The 19,062-nt window shown below is 35.5% G+C and overlaps 1 protein-coding gene across 5 annotated transcripts in view; it reads right to left on the bottom strand.

The window, feature by feature from the left end:
• DPYD (dihydropyrimidine dehydrogenase) overlaps nucleotides 1–19,062 on the bottom strand; it is an 881,134-nt gene that overhangs the window by 376,653 nt on the left and 485,419 nt on the right. For all 5 annotated transcript variants that reach the window (XM_033199100.1, XM_033199098.1, XM_033199103.1 and 2 more), the window contains one exon: nucleotides 6,278–6,442. In XM_033199100.1, the coding sequence (XP_033054991.1) occupies nucleotides 6,278–6,442 (165 nt within the window). The remainder of the gene's footprint in view (nucleotides 1–6,277; nucleotides 6,443–19,062) is intronic.

Here is a 19,062-nt window from a genome sequence, read left to right as displayed (position 1 = left end):
ATAGACAGCTACATCCTAGAAAGCAGTAAGAGCTGGGCATAGAATGTCTTTAGTTGGGAGTAAGAGCAAGACAATGCTTGGTTGATAACATAACTTCTTTCTTTGTCAAATCATTTGCTTTCTTTTGTGAAAGTTTATATTTAAGAATGCCCATTTAAGAGGGTGGGAAAGGAAGGATTGGAATAACATATATTCTTAATTTCTCAGGCTACTTAGGGCCAAATGAAATATTTCTTCAAGGTGTAATGGAAAGCCTTCCCGGTCTAGTGCTTTCACTCACTAGCTGTATGACCCAAGATAGTCAATGCAATATCTCTAAATGTCAGTTTCATCATGTGTTAAAATAGGGAAAAAAATCTCTGCTTCGCAGATACATAAAGCCCTTAGCACAGTGCCTGAAACATATAAAATGCTCTTAATAAACTGTTCTGATATAGGAATCTTAAGAATGTTTAATAATATAGGGCAAGAGCCATAAATAATGCTGTGTACGCAGTAGAATCAATTGACGAACTTTATAAAAAATACACACACGTATATACACACACATATACACACACATATACATATGTGTATATAGATACACACAAATATACATATGTGTATATAGATACACACACATACATATATATTCATTGTATCCATGGAGATTTCTGAAATGATTGAACAGAATAGGGCCTAATCATAAATACCTTTTTTAAAGCTTCTCAGGAGATTCCAATATCCAAACAGAATAGAGAGCTACTGAACACAGGTTCTTAATCTGCAGTCCAGAGACTATAGAATACAGAAATCCATAAACTTGGGTGAGAAAACATGTAGACCTTTATTTTTACCAGTCTTCTAAACTTTGACATTTTTCAATCATGAATGTATAAATTAAAAATAAAGCCCCTCAGGCCCCAGGTGAGACAGCATGGACTCTTTGTGTCAATAAGATACCAAATTATAAAGGAGACCTGAGGATATGCCAGGCAAAGGTAAAGTCAAGCACCTTTGCACTTAAAGAATAAACTATTCTCAGTGCCACAAGGATTTTTTTTTTCCTTTTCTCTGGCAGTTAAACAAGTGCTGGCCTCAAGACAAGCAATATAAAAACAATTACAGCTCACTGATCAGCAGACGCCAACTGACTTCCCCTGTTCCACAAGTCATAACTACAGGTTTGATTGGACAAGAGATGGATTTTAGCAACTTTCTCCTGATAAGGGACTACCAACCATGGATTGATTCTGGCCAGTTTACAGAGGCTGTGCACTGAGTGCCTTCATGTCTCTGCTTCACCTTTTGATGAATAGAGACCAACTGTAATACATTCAAATGTTAAGTCTCCACTGCAAAGTGAACATTACATGTATATAACACAGATGTTTGTTCAGTACACATGCATTAAGACCCCTTCATGAATATTCATAGCTTCTCCTATAACCTAATATGTAACTTAGATGTTAAGGCCCCTTCATGAATATTCATAGCTGTTCCTATAACCTAATATGTAACTTAGATGTTAAGACCCCTTCATGAATATTCATAGCTTCTCTTATAACCTAGTATGTATACTTAGCCAACCCCTTCACCATAAATTCCTGTCTTACCTTTCTTCTCTTGAAGTTTCTGTCTCTGGCTTTGGCCAGCGGCCTGCTTCCTAGCTGATAGGTAGTAATACTTTCTAAGACATAAAGCTCTCCTTTATAAATGTATAAATTGCCTGTTTTTTTTTTTTTTTTTTTCTTTTGGAGATCGAGTTTCACTCCTGTGGCCCAGGCTGGAGTGCAGTGGTGTAATCTTGGCTCACTGCAGCCTCCGCCTCCTGGGTTCAAGCAATTCTCCTGCCTCAGCCTCCTGAGTAGCTGGGATTAGAGGCACCTGCCACCACGCCCGACTAATTTTTTGTATTTTTAGTAGAGATGGGGTTTCACCATGTTGGTCAGGCTGGTCACAAACTCCTCACCTCAAGTGATCTGCCTGCCTTGGCCTCTCAAAGTGCTGGGATTACAGGCGTGAGCCACCACACCCAGCCAATTGTCTGATGTTTTTAAGATAACAAATGCAATAAACCATAGTGGCACTATTGATATCTGTCACTTTGCACCAAAAGAAGTCACAGAAAATCACAGTAGTTGCTGCAGAAATCTCAAGTACTTATACTCACCACAACATCAAAATTTTAGTAGTTATTAGACCCACCAATAGATTGTTACTTAGTGCCTTAAAAAAAAAAAAAAAAATCTGCTATATTGTATATTTTAAGGGAGATAGTGAGAATCCTTTGTAAGCCTATGAATTTTGTTTTATGCCTTCAAAAATATTCTGGAAAGAGGCTCCTAAGTTTCACCAGAGTGCCTAAGGAGTCCATGGTACACATAAAATGTTAAGCACTGAATATTTAGAGGCTATTTGTCAGTAAAGCACCTTCAGGAGTGCTGATGTAGATCAATTTCTTTGGAGTCACTTTGAACCTAATATGTACAATGCTGATCTCTCAGTAATTAACTGAGAAAGTGTTTTTTACAGAAATGTGGTGTATTGTAATAGATGTATATTTACATATCAATTGTTCTTCCTTATTAATTTCTCTAACAAAGCCCTCATTTCCTTTTCTATCTTCACTAGCTGATTCACTGCTGAAGCCCTACCTTTTGCTTCCTACTTTAGCTGCCACAAATGATACAAAAATTCAGTCTTTGCTTCCTAATTCGGTGCATTCAAAGTGTAGCATGTATTTTTTGTTAAAAAATTTTTTTCCTCAGCCTGAAATATATGATTCATAAGGATTTTGCATTGAGAATAAAAGGATTCACTTAAAATTGACTTCTGCAAGTCCTACTTATTCTGTATATTTAATAACAAGCATTACAGAATCTCAACTTGGGAACAAAAAGCTCTTAGTCAGTAATAAATTGTCACTACAATGATCAATGTGCCAAATTTAATTCACAGATAAATAAAAGGAAACCTTGAAAGCCAAGCAGAAGTCTAGTGTGAATGTAGGCTTTGGTATAACTCTGACAATTCAGAGATGAGCCCTCACAATATATTTCAGAGGTCTCCCTGCCTTTACATTCAAGAAGTTCATCCGCTGTCTCCTCTGGTTTATGGTCAACTGGTGCTCACCCTCTCTGGAAACAGAGACATTAGCTAGTGATATTAGCTGACCCATATCCATACCCAGCACAATTCTTTTTATCAGAAAAGTTAGCTTTTGCTTAGAAGCTGCCACAGTGGGTTGAATTGTCCAGTCCCGGTCATTAAAGGTGGCAGCCATGCAGTCGAGAATGATGTTAAAAAACTCCAGCAAAAGTGATCATTAAACTTGGAAAATGAAGGGTCACCTTCTTTCATTCAGCTCATTGGGCAAACGCATCAGAATAATTCCAAAACAGCAGAGGACTGTCTACTCTCAGCACGACAATATCTAGGTACACATACATATTTCTATGGGTTCAAACGGGAATGCCATCTTAATTGTATTTAAAATGTTATCTTCAATATGAGGAGTAAAAATGCTAGAAATTAGTTCTAGGAATACAGAAAAAGAAAAATGTGTATAATCTAAATAGGGAAAGAATCAGAAACAAGAAAAGTATGCATTGTTTTCTCAAGAAAAAGCATTATAAGAGAAGAAAATTATCACCAGGGAAATTGAAAAGAATATTATTAACTACATCTCTTCTTTCTACTTGACTGTAGAATCACAAAACAAGGGTTTCATCTCAGCTTTCTTGTTCACTTACTGTCATTTCTTGGTGGTCATTATTACAACTTACTCCTACCCCAAAAAGAGAAAAAGTATCACATGAAGTTAAGGCAATCCATTGGTAGGAGTTATTTTCCAAGAAAATATTTTTTTTTCAGACACATTAGCTTATCTAGATACTATTGAATCAGTATTTGGGAAATTATATTTCATACCATTCTCATGAGGCATTAAAATGTAATACCAGGCCAGGCGCGGTGGCTCATGCCTGTAATCCCACCACTTTGGGAGGCCGAGACGGGCGGATCACGAGGTCAGGAGATTGAGACCATCCTGGCTAACGCTGTGAAACCCCGTCTCTACTAAAAATACAAAAAAAAATTAGCTGGGCGCGGTGGCGGGAGCCTGTATTCCCAGCTACTCGGGAGGCTGAGGCAGGAGAATGACGTGAACCCGGGGGTCGGAGCTTGCAGTGAGTGGAGATCGCGCCACTGCACTCCAGCCTGGGGGACAGAGCGAGACTCCGTCTTTAAAAAAAAAAAAAAAAGAAAAAAAGAAAAAAGTAATACTAGACTGGGGACAGTGGCTTACACCTGTAATTCCAGCACTTTGGGAGGCTGAGGTAGGAGGACTGCTTGAGTTCAGGAGTTCAAGACCAGCCTGGGCAACATAGCAAGACTTCACCTCTACAAAAAATTAAATAATTAGCCGGGCATGGTGGCAGGCACCTGTAGGCCCTGGGAGGCTGAGGCGGGAGGATCACTTGAACCTAGGAGCTGGAGGCTGCAGCGAGCCATGATGGCGCCAATGTAGTCTGGCCTCGACTACAGAGTTGGGGGTGTACCCAATCTCTAGTTAAAAAAACAAGTAATACTCAATATTTAAGGACAACATAGGCAAATACACTGGACCAGAGAACACTTTTATCAGACAGAAGCATGGATGGTAAAAACAAATTTCAAGTTCAAATTCTAGCTTCATCATATATTAGGTGTGTAATGATTGACATGGTATTTAATCTCTGTGTGCCTCAGTTTCCTCATCAGTGAAATAGAGACAATAATACTACCTATCTCATAAGGTTGTTCAAAAAAATCAATTGAGTTTAAAATAAATAAAACTTTTATAACAGTGCCTAGCACAGAGTGAGTGCTATATGAGTGCTCATAATATATTATTACCATTACTATTATGTTGCATGTTCAGTACCTGGCAGAGAATTTAATACTGTACATCAGGTTTACAAACATATTATTTCTTTTTATAGCTGACCTTTTTTGTTGTCCTTATCATTCTGAGAAACGCTTCCCAAAAGATGTAGGTCCTTTAACAAACAAATAGCTCAGCATACCTCTTATATAGAGTGTTATATAATGCGAAAACAGGGATAATTTTCACAATAAGCTCAGGAAGGGAAAGATTACTAATAAGCAGAAACTAGAGATTTTAGATGGGTCCTGATAGTTCCCTTCACATCTAAACGACTGTCTTGAGGAAGATAAATTATATTTGTTCTGTGTGCATGTATTTTATTTCAAGTTAAGAGATAATTTTGAAATAATTAGAGCTGCATAAAACAGAAAAAAAAACTTGACGGGCAAGGCAATCGTGTGATTTCTATATTCCTTTGTAAGAATTTGCAATTTATCAGTTTGTAGACAACCATTCACCAGTTTCAATAGATTTTAAAATATATCATTAGTATACCTGAGTGTTGTTTTTGCCTCTGAAAGACATATGTAGGTAGAAAAATATTTTCGATGACATAAACACACGCATTGCCTCAAATCTCAACCTCCATTCACTACCAGTTCATTGAAAGAAAGAATGAAAGAAAGACATATAAGTTGTGTGTATTTGAAAGAGACAGAGAATTGAGGAAGAGGGAGGGGAAAAGGGAGGAAGGAAGAGAGAGAAGGAAGGGAGAGGGAGTAGGAAAAAAATAGGAAGTGGGAGAGGCAGATGGGAGGGAGAGGGACTATAAATGAATGACATTAAGGATAACCCTAACCAGACTATTGAAGAGAAAATATTATCTATTATATTTAAGCCTGATTTTACTGCAATATTTATGCATGGTTCTTTAAAAGAAAAAAAAAGATTTTATAAAAGATAGTTGACTCATTTAGTATAGGAGTGTTAAAATTATTTGGTGAATTATTTCCCACTGAAAAAATATAAACTTCATAGCAAGATATGCTGCTTCTGCCTCAGGTTCATATTTAAAATGATTTATAGTCTGCAATTTCTTCCTAAGGTCATCACCTTCATAAATACCAGCCACATACAGTGAAAACCAACTCAATAAAATGAGTATTTCATTTCTCTTCCTTCTGCTTATGTAGATACTTCTTCCATCTTACATGGCACCCATTTATAACAAAGCTTCACATTGTGTGGATTTTTATGAGTTCTTGAGCTTTTCTTTCTTTTTTATCTTTCTATGCATCAGCAAAGCAACTGGCAGATTCTTTAATAAAATATACACATTAATATTTATAAGCCTATGAATTGGATGTTTAAATAAACATTCACCAACTTATGCCAATTCTCTTGTTTTAGATGTTAAATCACACTTACGTTGTCTGGAAAGTCAGCCTTTAGTTCAGTGACACTTTGACACCAATATGCAGCCGTTTTCTCACTGATGAGCTCAATATTCAGAAAGGAGCTTTGTCCAGGGCCATACATGGGGCCAGAGGTGGTTCCCCGGATGATTCTGGGGGAAACATTTGTCACAATGTCCTGATGAGAGAGCAAAGATATTGAGTCTCCTTTTGACAAAGAAAAGCTATAATCTTTATTATCTGCTCATTTCCATATGACAATATTTTATGAAGTCCCTTCTCACATTTTTGCAGAGGCATTTTTAATATACATTAAATTAGAATTGAACATAAACTACTTGCAAATAAAAAAGGTAAAATAAAGTATTTGTTAGCTTTAGCTAAATTACTTCTTGTAATTCTAGGTTTAGAATAGTGCAAAAATAAAAATATTTATATTCATTAACACTGATTTAGGGCATACACATGTTAACTTGTTTGTGATTAAATAATAAAAATATGATAGGTAAAATGCAAAAGTTTATCATTTCTGCCCATTTAATCTAGGTATCTCCAATCACAGTTTAACTCCAATAAGAATTAATGTTAGTAAAAACTTAATTTTTTTCCTAAAAAAAGTAATTCCAATGTAAATAAGTGAAGGAATACATATTAGTATTACTGGCTCATCAACCATTAACACATATTTTAACAAACTGGCTAGGTCAAGTTACTTATAGGATTATAACTATATATTCACATTCAATGAGAAGAAAGTCACTTTCTCCAAGACTGAAATGGGTATATCAATAACTTCCTGATACCTATAAAGAGTAAACAGTAAAATTAACTTGCTTGTTAAGTGTAATTAACAATCCACAACTGCTTCTAAAGCTGTATTAACAAAGAAGAATAACATTCTTCCATTACTTAAAACTAAAAAGAAACAAAGAAGGAAAATGTTTCTTTTGCCAACTTCCAATTAAAATTAATTTTGAGTAAAGGTCATTTAGTTAAGGATTTATCAGAATTAGTCATTTAAGTACCCCTCCTCACCATCTTGTCACTTTTAGTAAGATAACATGAACCCCCATTAGTATATAGCAATTAAGGTCAATTTACATATTTTAATTAAGAACCACCCCATATAAAACAATTAGCGTAATAGGCATACTAACTGGATTTCATAACATTTGGACGTTTTTCCAACTAGATAGACAGGAAACCTTAATTAGCATTAATTAGTGCTGATCTGCATATGTTTGATAAGGCATACCCTTGCCACAAAAGATTATTTATTCCTGAATCTGCCAAATGCTACAGTTGCAGAGGATAAAAGGACTTTTCTTCACATTGCATGTTAATTTCTGATAATTTACATTCACTTTTACCTTCGAATTAGTATATTATAAAATAAATGGTATAAATGTTACAATAAGCCTCCTTAAATATGTACATTTTAACTTATAGGAATCATGCCAGTTAATTTTTTACTAATTAAGTCATTCCATTTCTATTGTAATTGTGTGCAACATCTCCAGTTTGCTTTGATTTGCTATTGTGAAACCATGTTTCACAATCTTAATGGGTAAAATGACAAATAGAGTTACTTCAGGAAGCTCAAGCCTAGTGCATCAATTTCCATCTTGGCAAATGCTTAATGTTCTGCCTCCCTACAGGTGGCTCTGTGAAGCTCACCCAGCGGGTACTCCAGTGTTTTCATGGTCTGAGAAGACAATTATTGAAATGTTTCACTCAGATGAGGCTAGTTTTCTTCTGTGTTCCAATTTTCAAGAGCCATACCCTTTAAGCCTCGAGATCCTCCTTTCCTCTGCTTTACTCTCTACTCTAAATGCTCTTCACCTAAGTAAGTCCAACCTAGGCCACAAGTTGTTTTCTACACAGGATTTCTTAGCCAAGGAGGAGTGAAATCTGTATTTAGTTCACCAAGTCAAGCGCCCTGGTACTGTGTTGGTGGGTAAATAATGGGGCATCTGGTTTTGATGACCATTTTTTAATTTATTGGTCTGGAAGCAGGTGCTTCCTGCTTCTTCAACAAAACTGACTCATGTTAGCAGTATCCCTACTCCTGCCCATTCTCCATGTCTTCATTTAGACTTCAGTTCCTTTGAGAAGTTTTTCTTTTCTGTCCAACTCCATTGAGTTTTAGTAACACGCTCTGACTCATGCCACCATAACAATATATACCTTCCCCAATTGGCACTCTTACTACCATTTATTGCGATTGTCTATATTCCTGACTGTACCTTCCACTACAGCATAAGACTTGTAAAGAAAGAAACTATATTTTGTTTACTATTATATGCCCAGCTTCCAGCCTGGCCTTTAGTGGTGCTAAAGTATTGTATCTTGAATGAGTCTAGACTAAAACCATAAGCGCTAGAATCAGTCTTGTCCTGAGGTATGAGAACCAAAGATATTTATTGCTGGCCGCATTCTGCTGCTGAACAGACCGGGGTTTGGGCTTTGATATAGTTTGGATGTGTACCCCACCCAAATCTCATGTTGAAATGTAATCCTCAGTGTTGGAGGAGGGGCTTGGTGGAGGTGATTGATTGCATCATGGGGGAGAATTTCTCATAAATAGTTTAGGGTCATCCTCTTGGTACTGTCCTCATGCTAATGAGTGAGTTCTTGTAAGACCTGGCCCTTTAAAATTATGTAGCACCTCTCCCCTCTTTCTCTTGCTACTGATTTATCATATGATCTGACTGCTCTCCCTTCACCTTCACCTTCTGCCTTGATTGGAAGCTTCCTGAGGCCTCCACATTAGCAGACGCTGCTGTGCTTCCTTTAGAGCCTGCAGAACCATATGCCAATTAAACTTATTTTTCTTCATGAAATTTCCCAGGCTCAGGTATGTCTTTATAACAAAAACAGGCTTTTATTCAAAGTTCAGGATTTATTACTATGCTTAGATCTTTTCCTGCTAGTCCATTTCTCTAGAATTGGGGTTCTTGCTTGCTTCTTCTGATCCTTCAGGGACCCCTTTTTCTACAACTCAGAACATCCCCTCCCACAGTTAGATCCCTGAACCGAGTGCTGTGACACAAACCACCCACTGCTATAGGCCTTCTCACACAGCCTACTGTGACGACTGGCTGACAGAAAGCATGCTTGAACTTCACCCCACTGCAGCTTCTAAGACCTTCCTGATTGCTAGTCCTTAACTGCTGGGTATCGCTGATCTCTAGGATTTAAATAGAATGCCCCCATTCAGATACAATCCAACTCCCAGGCTTTTTTGGTTCATGTGGATGTGAATTCTTAACCTGATCCATGACCACCTAGGGTATTTCCTAGCTAATGAGCCTGTCCAACTACAGTTGTCTTTGATGTTTGTCCTGTATGCTAAGAACACATCTTAACAGTATACGTAGGAATTTTTAAAATATCATAGAATATAAAAGACACAGAATGGAAATTTCACCTATAACTAATAAGGAAAAAAATCTTATGGTTCAGGAATTCTAAGATATATGCTATATGCTATTTATAGTAACCCTACTAATAACCACAAGGCCAACATCTCACATTAGCCAAAAGGATCTATAAGCTGACAATATTTAATTGGAGGACTGTCAAGAAAATGTTTCTTTCTTAAGCATTTCCCCCCTCAGTAATAACTCAAAACCTACAATTCTACCTTTAAGAATTTTTTCTTTGTGTATTATGAGCAAGTTTCTTATTAATGTTAGAGCTGGTTTATTCTTCTCTTCTATGATGTGGTGTTAAACTGTAAATATAGCATAGGAGAGTTACCAATGATCTCCTTAATCAAGATAATGAATAGGAAGTACAAACCAAATCAAAGGAAAATTTATCTACTTTATGATAGAGAATGCTTAATCATTTGTGTTGATTTATAATAGAGAATGTTTATTTAAACAGGTCAACTTTCCCATTCCTTAATTCAACCAAACGTAAAAGGCCCTTTATAACTTCTCAAATTACAGATGCCTATTGTTGTAGAACGGGTTAACTATCTGTAAGACATTTGTTAACATGATAGAAATTCGACATTTTCCAAATTCAACTAAAGTGGCAAAATTCCAATGTATTTATCCAGTAATAAATGGGTAATATAAATTTTATTCTACGTTTTCTTTCCCAAATTCAGTCATGTTTGCCATTGTTTTGCCAAAAACATTCTCCACTGACTTGAGACTTTTAGAATTTTTAAATTAAGTGAAAGATGAATGAAAACAGATATAACCAATTATCTTTGGTTATATAACTAGAGTTAGAGTTTCAATAATTGGACAATAACTTACTAAAGCTTTTGACCTGGGAAGACTAGAATTTGAGCATGATTTCATAAGAGAATATTTTGCTTTAATATTTAATGGCTAAGTCTTATTAGCATTGCTTAAGGGAGTTAATACAACAACATAAACACATTCAAGAATAGTTAGAGTAGATAAGAGTTCATTCTCTATAATAAAAAAGACAAACTGTTATAGCTCTGATCTTCAGTGCATTAACAATGTTCAGATATTTTAAAAACAGATGTTTATAGAAAAGGAAGTGTTAGGTAATATCTTAGCTTTATGTAATATTATAACTACCATTATAACATCAAGTATTAGTGACTTTTTAACATTTGAAGTGCTGATAGTGATTTTTTCTCTATCAGAAAAGAGATTTAAATGGTAAACTGACTAATCATATTTGTTTAGGTTCATTTACTTGACCTCTCTTATTGTAAAAACTTACAATGTTTCCATGGTTACTACTGAATTAAAACAGTCACAATTGCCACAACTAACAGAAAAAGAAAACTTTGTAGAAATGTCTGAATAAGAGGCTAGAAAAAGAATGGGGTCAAGCAAAGTTGGATGAAAACAGGAAATAAAATTTGCAAAGTGAATCATAGCTACATATACCACAGTGGATTAATTTTATAAACATCTTGTTGAATGCAAAGGGCACGTTCTAGAAAAATATATAGAATATGACACACAACACAAAGCAATATATTGTTTAGTGAAACATACTGATAGGATAAAACTATAAATATAAGTAAGGTAACAACTAAAAATAATTCATGATAGAAGTTACTTCTTGGAGTAGGTAGATGGTGGAGGAGAAATAGGAAATGGTAGAGCAAGAAGGCCTTTCTGAAAGTACTAGTGATATATAATTATAAAGAAACTTTACTCTTGAACTGCATTAGTGTGGTAGAATGAGAAATCTGTTCAATGAGTTATGTGGTAGTATAGTGTATACTGCTATGAGTTGTTGATAAAGTTTTATCAGTTTACCTGAAAAACTGTAACTGAAATCGAAGAAACATTTGTTTTGTTTCCTTAACTTCCAAGATTCTGCTGTAAATATTTTGTCAAAAATATTTTAATAATTTGGTTTTATAAATTAGGAGTTCAAAAATTAAATGTACTTCCTGACAAACTGTTTTCTAAAATATATCACTTTCCTCATAAAATCCTACTGAGATAAGTACAACATAACCATGCACTATTCCACAAAAGAGGAAAACCACTCTGCAAACAAGTCTAACAACAAATATCTTGTTACAGAGTCAGATTCCATCATTATAAATCTAACGTACTGCTACCCTGGGAATAGCAAAAAGTGAAATAAAATTCAAGAGTGGCCCAGTTTCTAGAACAATTGCGCTACTATGAAAGAACTCGCTAACATTTTATTTTCTTCATGAACTACGTATATTAATATTTGATTCCTCCCCAAAATAAACTTTATAATGGTCAGAATAATCTCTACTTGGTTTTCTCGGGGGGACAAAGTAGGCAAGATGAGTATTCGTTCTCAATAAATCATTTTTTTCTCTTGTAATAGCTTATATAAAGATAGTACTCAATATCTGAATTAGTGACAGAATTTACCCTTTTGCCATCAGGAACTTCAGACCTATCTACAAGGAAAACACAATAAACAAAAATAGCACTATTATCCTAGAAATAAAAGATAAATTATCAGAGAAGTTGTAGCACTGACATTGTAGAAATAATAGTATTTTAGACATGTACAGCACAAATCTTTCACATATATCACTCTTTTGAAATTATCACGACCTATCCATGGTTGCATATCTAGTAAGCATTAGAGATGAGACTAGAACTCAGGTGTGCTTATGTGATGTGGATAATAATAATGTTGTTAGTGACCTCTTAACATTTAATATACATAATAATAATTAGAACTTATTTCAGTTGCAAGAAAAACAAATCAATTTGAATAAGTTAAAGTTTTAAAAAGTGGGGTGTGGTCTATTTATTTTAAGGAAAAGGAGAATTTCACATAACACACACAAATATGCAACTATACCTCAGCTAGGAATGATTCTTTGTCTCCTCTCTGCTTCTATTGGCTTTTTTCTTCATTTTTCTTTCTGTCTCTCTACAGAGAGCTTCCTCTGTGTCAGTTCATATGATAGAATATAACTCTCTGACAAGTCCCAAGTTCACAAGTTGTAGGGAAAGTCACTCCTCCAAACTTGTAATCTCTTAGGCCAGATTTTAACCCCTGGTGACAGAGGCCCTAATGGGCTTAAGCTGCATTAGTTAGTCATCCCTTGTTTAATGAACTATGTCTGGCAGGATAAATTTAATTAGGATTCACACAGATGCTCAGGTAAACAATGATGGGGTAACTGAGAACTGGGTAACTAGTATTATCTGTGACACCAGGACCAGTAGATTTAAATTCACCTTAGAAACTTTAGAAGAAAATATACAGACACTGACAAAGGATAATTATCTAGGAAAATGGTGGTCAGACAGGCAAAATAATTATCATTTAGTGAAATACAAACTCGCTATAGTCTTGATTCAAACATGATGATCCATTTCCTATTCCGCCTTGCAAGATCAAAATTCTAAGAATGCTTTGACATTCTCCAATGTTTTAGACTACACTGGGAATCTCTCATTATCATGTGTTAGTGTGTTGAAGATGTCAACACAAAATAGCATGGTGTGGTGTACTTAATCTCAGCCTTGGCCTAGGCTGAACTGAAGGAATGAATAGATATTCTATGTAAGAGGGGAGGACAGTGGAAGAAGTAGGAAAGGAGGAACAAAGAAGAGCACATTGTTCTAAAATGAATAAGAAAACATGTATGACCTTATTAGGCTTAAAAGAGGGGACTAATAAATGAAAACTGACTAGACTGAATGTCTGCTATATGTCAAGGAAGGAGTTTTACTCACATTTTCTCCAGTGCTCACCCAACACCAAATGTTCCTCACTCTTGGATAGTGTGTCACATATATAAAGCATGTGGTGTCTTATACTGTAGAAATATGGAGATTAATTTTCTGAATTTTATTCATGTCTGAGAAAAATACTGGCTCATATAATCATGTAGCCTTTTGTTTTTCCTCTTGCCCTTTTTCAAAGAGCTTACGATTTTGTAAACTAGACACTAAAAGTGGTTTGTTTTTTGACCTTCTCATCTGCCGATCCGGATAACCATCACTCTGTCACAGAGAAGATGTAGGATATTAAATGAAGCAATACAGCACATGACTGGCATATGGTATTTGATAAATAAATGTTTATTCATTCACCAACTCACTAGCTTCAGAAACAGTCAAAACAAAAGTTGTGAGAGTTCAGGTGACTGATTTTAACTAGTTCACAGCTAAAACTGGGAAATAAACCGGAAATGAGGATGGGAGGATTAAATAGAGTTGGGTCAGATTGCGGAGTCTTGAATGACTGTTTTAAGGAGTTCAAACTTTTTCTGCAGGCTTTGAGAATCCATTGTGTTCTGTCTCCTATTCAAGTTATTAATACCAATAGCTCACAGCAGCTGTGCATTCACAGAGATAAGTTTTACAAGAAACAGATGAAGGGCTTTTTTAGTGCTGATATCAGATGGATTAGAACGTGATTAATCAACAGACAGACTGATTAAATTATTGGGTTCACTGTTCAGATAAGAGGTTTTGGATACACTCTGCCAAACTGTAATTAACTTAGAAATTTCTGCTGGCCTGCTTATAAGGTGATCATGTGATATGCTTTGAAGAAATCTTTTAAGGCCCAGAATAGCAGCTGTGAAGGTGTAAGCATGAGTCAGTTTTAACAATTATTAATTATCTTCAAGTATTAGAACAGAATTTTCACTGGAAGTGATAAATACTTTTTAAAATCTTTACTTTTAAAAAAACTTGTGTAAATCTCTGGCTCTACTCTACCACTGACTGCAAATGAAATGACTACTATTGAAACCAGTATCTAAAAGAGTCGAGAAAGGAGTTTTCCATTTCTACAACATGGCTAACAAGATACTGAGAGAAATCCCTTGCAATATAACACATATAAACCTACTGGACAGGATTTTTTTTTCTAAAAGATGCACAGCTGTACTGGTATCAAAATAAGGAAATTTCTGAAAGATCAGAAATAAGCACAAAGCAGAGATTCACAAGGGCAAACTAACTATCGGGTGGTGTTTACCCTCAAGGTTTTTGCCCATCCCTGGTGGCCTAGAAACTGAGTTACAAACACCTGAGATAGCAGACAAAGTCTGGGACTGAGCACGTTGTGAGGTAGAATAGAAATCTCCACATAAATACAGGACCAAGAAAGAATGATGCTCCCACTAGAAAATAACTAGAGAGCAATGGCGGGGCATGTGCCAGTTTCAGCTTTAGTAATCAAGGAGATAAATAAGTCTCTTCTAAGAATCTAAACCTGTGTGAGTGCCAAAATTTAAACTGCGAGGTTAAAAATTTGGTTTAAAAGTGGTTCCTAGTCATGGTGTCCTTAGATAACTAGTAAAAGCAATCTCAGACCCTCTCTGGAAGAATTTACTTTACCTCAAATATTTATAAATTCCCATAAATACATTTTCAAGGAATGTGAGCTCACAAGAGAAGGAAACCACTAATGACATGAGAAAAAAGATATCATAGATGGGAGCCAGTGCAAAGAGAAAGCTACAAAATCAGATCTACCAAAAAATGTATATAATGGGATTATCAGATATAGAATATAAAATTTTTAATATGTTTAAAAATACAAGAGAGACTTGAATGTACAAATAATGAGAAACTCAAAGTTTATCATGAAGATGTAACATATGACCAAATAGAATTTCTAGAAATAAAAAAAAAATAGGGAAAATTAAAACCTAATAGTTTGGGGATGATATGATGATATATCTGGGAATGTTTACCTGAAAGCACAAACAAATGTGATGTAAAGCACGATCAAGAGATTAAGAGACATGGAGAATAGATTGACAAGGTAAAGGAAAAATCAAATTGCAGTTCACAAGAAGCAAATAGAGAGAACTGGGAGAGGCACTATTTCCAAAGATATTGTCAGAGGTTTAATAGAATTGATGAAGGCCACCAATTCTCAGATTCCAGACACCAACAAACTAAGGAAAGTAAGTTTTTAAAATAATTGATATATAGATACTTTGTAGTATATAAAGCAACAATAAGAAAGGGAAGAATTAAAAAATAACCAGAGGTAAAAAAGACTACTCCAAAAATAAAAAGCAGATTGAGAGCTCACTTCTTGGCAGTACCAATGCAAGCCAGAAGAGAGTAGAATATTTCATATGAATAAGAAATGTTAACTGAGAATTACATACCTAGTAGACTTATAACTCAAGGATAAAGATAAAATAAAGACACTTCCGACAAAAGGAATGGTGAGCAAATAGTATATGGTAGAGAAAATTAATGAACTGATGTTAACTCTGCAACTAGGATTGATATGAAGAAACAAAATAATGAATAATAACAAGAAAAAAGCAAGCTGTGCAAAAATATAAATGTGTGATTATGTTTATATGAAGCAAAAAATAAACAAAACTAAACAGTACACTGTTTAGAAATACATTATGTGTAAAACATATGCAAAAGCAAGATGATTATCATAAAATCTAAAATAGTCACCTTTCGAGGGAAGCAAAAGGAATATAATTGAGGAGGTACACATAGAATCAAAGGTACAGGAATATCTCATGTTCTCTTATCCTGTGAAATGAGAAAAAAGTATTCATTTTTATTATATTTTAAACTATACACTTTTTGTAGGTATGCAATTTTTATAGTAAAAAATGAAAGCAAAGTTATTAGCAAAAAAAAAAAAAAAACAGGTGCAAATCTGAAGCTAACAGTATTTGATGACTCTAAGATTGTATGTTTTGCCTCAATATGACTGCCTCTGTTGACATATGGTTCTGAATGATGTTTTAGAAAGAATATTGATTCCAGGCATTCCTCTAACAAAATAATGAGCTTGTATGACATGGTCCTTTGGGATTACAGATCCCTTGGTGGATCCCTAATCTACCACCGATGAGGATTTCAAAGTTGTTTATCTATACAAATACAAAACATACAACATGGAAACATCTCAGATTGGAGATACTGCTATCTGAAACCCTTGGCACAAGTTTATGATTTAGAGGCATTGGGGCTCAAAAACCATACCCCAAAGTATGGTGCATTGATATGCTGAGTACTTTGAACTAAAGTAACAGCCTCAGAACCAAGGTCTCTCTGGCCTTCTCCCAGCCCCCATCTCTTGATCTGTTCTCTCCTGAAGTGCAAGGGGAGGCTTTCTCAGAAGTTTCTTTTATCTGACTAAAGGAAATCCCTCCTGAAGAAATGTCATTGTCATGAAGTCCTTGCCTGGAATCTACATAAACAGCAAAGATTAACTCCTTGCAAAGGAAGAGACACGGTGGCTCCTGCCTGTAATCCCAGCACTTTGGGAGGCCAAGGCGAGCGGATCACCTGAGTTCGGGAGTTGGAGACCAGCCTGACCAACATGGAGAAACCTCGTCTCTACTAAAATACAAAATCAGCAGGGTAATCCTGGCTACACGGGAGGTTGAGGCAGGAGAATCATCTCTCCTGAACCCGGGAGGTGGAGTTTGCAGTGAGCTGAGATCGCACCATGGCACTCCAGCCTAGGTAACAAAAATGAAACTCCATCTTAAAAAAAAAAAGATCACACTTGGACTTTTCACCTATTCTTAAGGCTACTACCCAGGAGAATTTATCTGCATAGTAAGACAACCTTTGTTTGCAGTTCGTTTTCTCCTTTCACCCTTCTATTGCTTGTGCTGCCACCTCCCCCTCAGAAGCCCCAATCCCCTACTTCATTCTGTAGCTCAAAATGTTACTTAGGCTTCCACAATTTGGCCCTCCTTAGAGTCTCATATTTTGTGGGACTTCCGTGTATATGAGGTGATAAATTTGTATGCCCTTTCTCCTGTTAAACCTGTCTACTTTCAACTTTATTCTAGAGATTCCAATCACAGAAATTTTTGGAAAACAGGGAAAGCTTAAAACTTCCCTATAGAGGTAATTTCAAATTCATATTAAAGTCAATTCAGGCAACACACACCTCTGTTTTGGCTACCTTAGGGAAGGAACCTTCCTCACCAATATCCTACTGTCTAAAATGGAAAGAAAAAAATGAGGAGAATAAAAAGTTTGCTTCTGCCAAGAATCTATGAAACTATTCGGCTAATGAAAAATCATTCGTTTGAGCATACATACAAAGTCAAACTACCCTAACTATAAGTTAAGCAGCTATGAGATATAATAATTAAAATAATAAAATTTGAAGTCTGTTTTCTCATCATTCTACTCAATAGCATTCTTTCATATATTAGGCCATAAAGATGCTTGTATTATAATTACAAAACACCATTAAAAAATGTATTATGTCCTACAGCACTTAGCCTTGACAAACAATTACTGGATCTCACATTCAACTGAATACAAAAAGCAATCTTTATCACAAGGTTAAAATTAGCCTTGGAACAATAAATGCTTTCAAAGCTATTCTAAACTCCAAACTGCTTTGCATCAGTCTCTTTTGAGGAACTGAAAACAAGTAAACTGAAGGACATTTGAAAAACTTCCTGTCTGTGTCCTCTCAATTTTTTTTGAGTTTTTTTTTTCTTTTTACTTTTATAGAAGACAATCATGTTATACCTGAAAGGTGATCCATATGGCTCTCACAGGGAAAGGTTTCATAAGTTAAAATCAAAACCAAACAAAAATAATTAACCAAGCAAACAAAGAAATTCTGAGAATTCTGAATTTCACAATGTGTTATTCATAATAGTACTCTAATTATCAGCACTACTTTTCAGGCATTATTATAGGAAAAAAAAAAAAAAAAACTAATAAATTTGATTCATGGAGGAGGGACCTGAGCAAACAGATTTGTTTGTTAGTTCAAACCCAGAATTCTAAGATAACACACTTCTCAGTTCATCCTTCAGAAGACAATATGATATGTAGAATTTCATCATTTAAATTACTTAGCAAATTACTTTAATCAGAGTAGCTTCTCTTTCTGTAAAAGGTGTTGTAAACTAAAAATAAAATTCTAAGCCTCCCAATCATATGAATAGAACCCCTCCTCTCAGTCAAGAGCATTACAAAGTTAACCTGAAAAACTAGTTCAGGCCATGATGGGAAGGTGGGGCTGGACATGCCTCATTCTACTGTCTTCCTTTTGAAATTCAGGCATAACTGTCCAGTAGTAACATTAAAACAGAGATCTTAAGACTGACGAAACAAACTTTTTGTGCAATAAGACACCAAATTCCAGCCTCACTCTAGTATAGCATCACATGACAGGCTCTGAAAGAAATGGAAGTATTTTACCCTAAACTATATTTCTTTAACATATTTTGAAAAGGTCCTGCAGGCCGGGCGCGGTGGCTCAAGCCTGTAATCCCAGCACTTTGGGAGGCCGAGACGGGCGGATCACGAGGTCAGGAGATCGAGACCATCCTGGCTAACACGGTGAAACCCCGTCTCTACT

Source organism: Trachypithecus francoisi, unplaced genomic scaffold, assembly GCF_009764315.1.
Source record: "Trachypithecus francoisi isolate TF-2019V2 unplaced genomic scaffold, Tfra_2.0 Lachesis_group5, whole genome shotgun sequence".
NCBI lineage: Eukaryota > Metazoa > Chordata > Mammalia > Primates > Cercopithecidae > Trachypithecus > Trachypithecus francoisi.
This window is presented reverse-complemented; position numbering and strand designations above follow the sequence as displayed.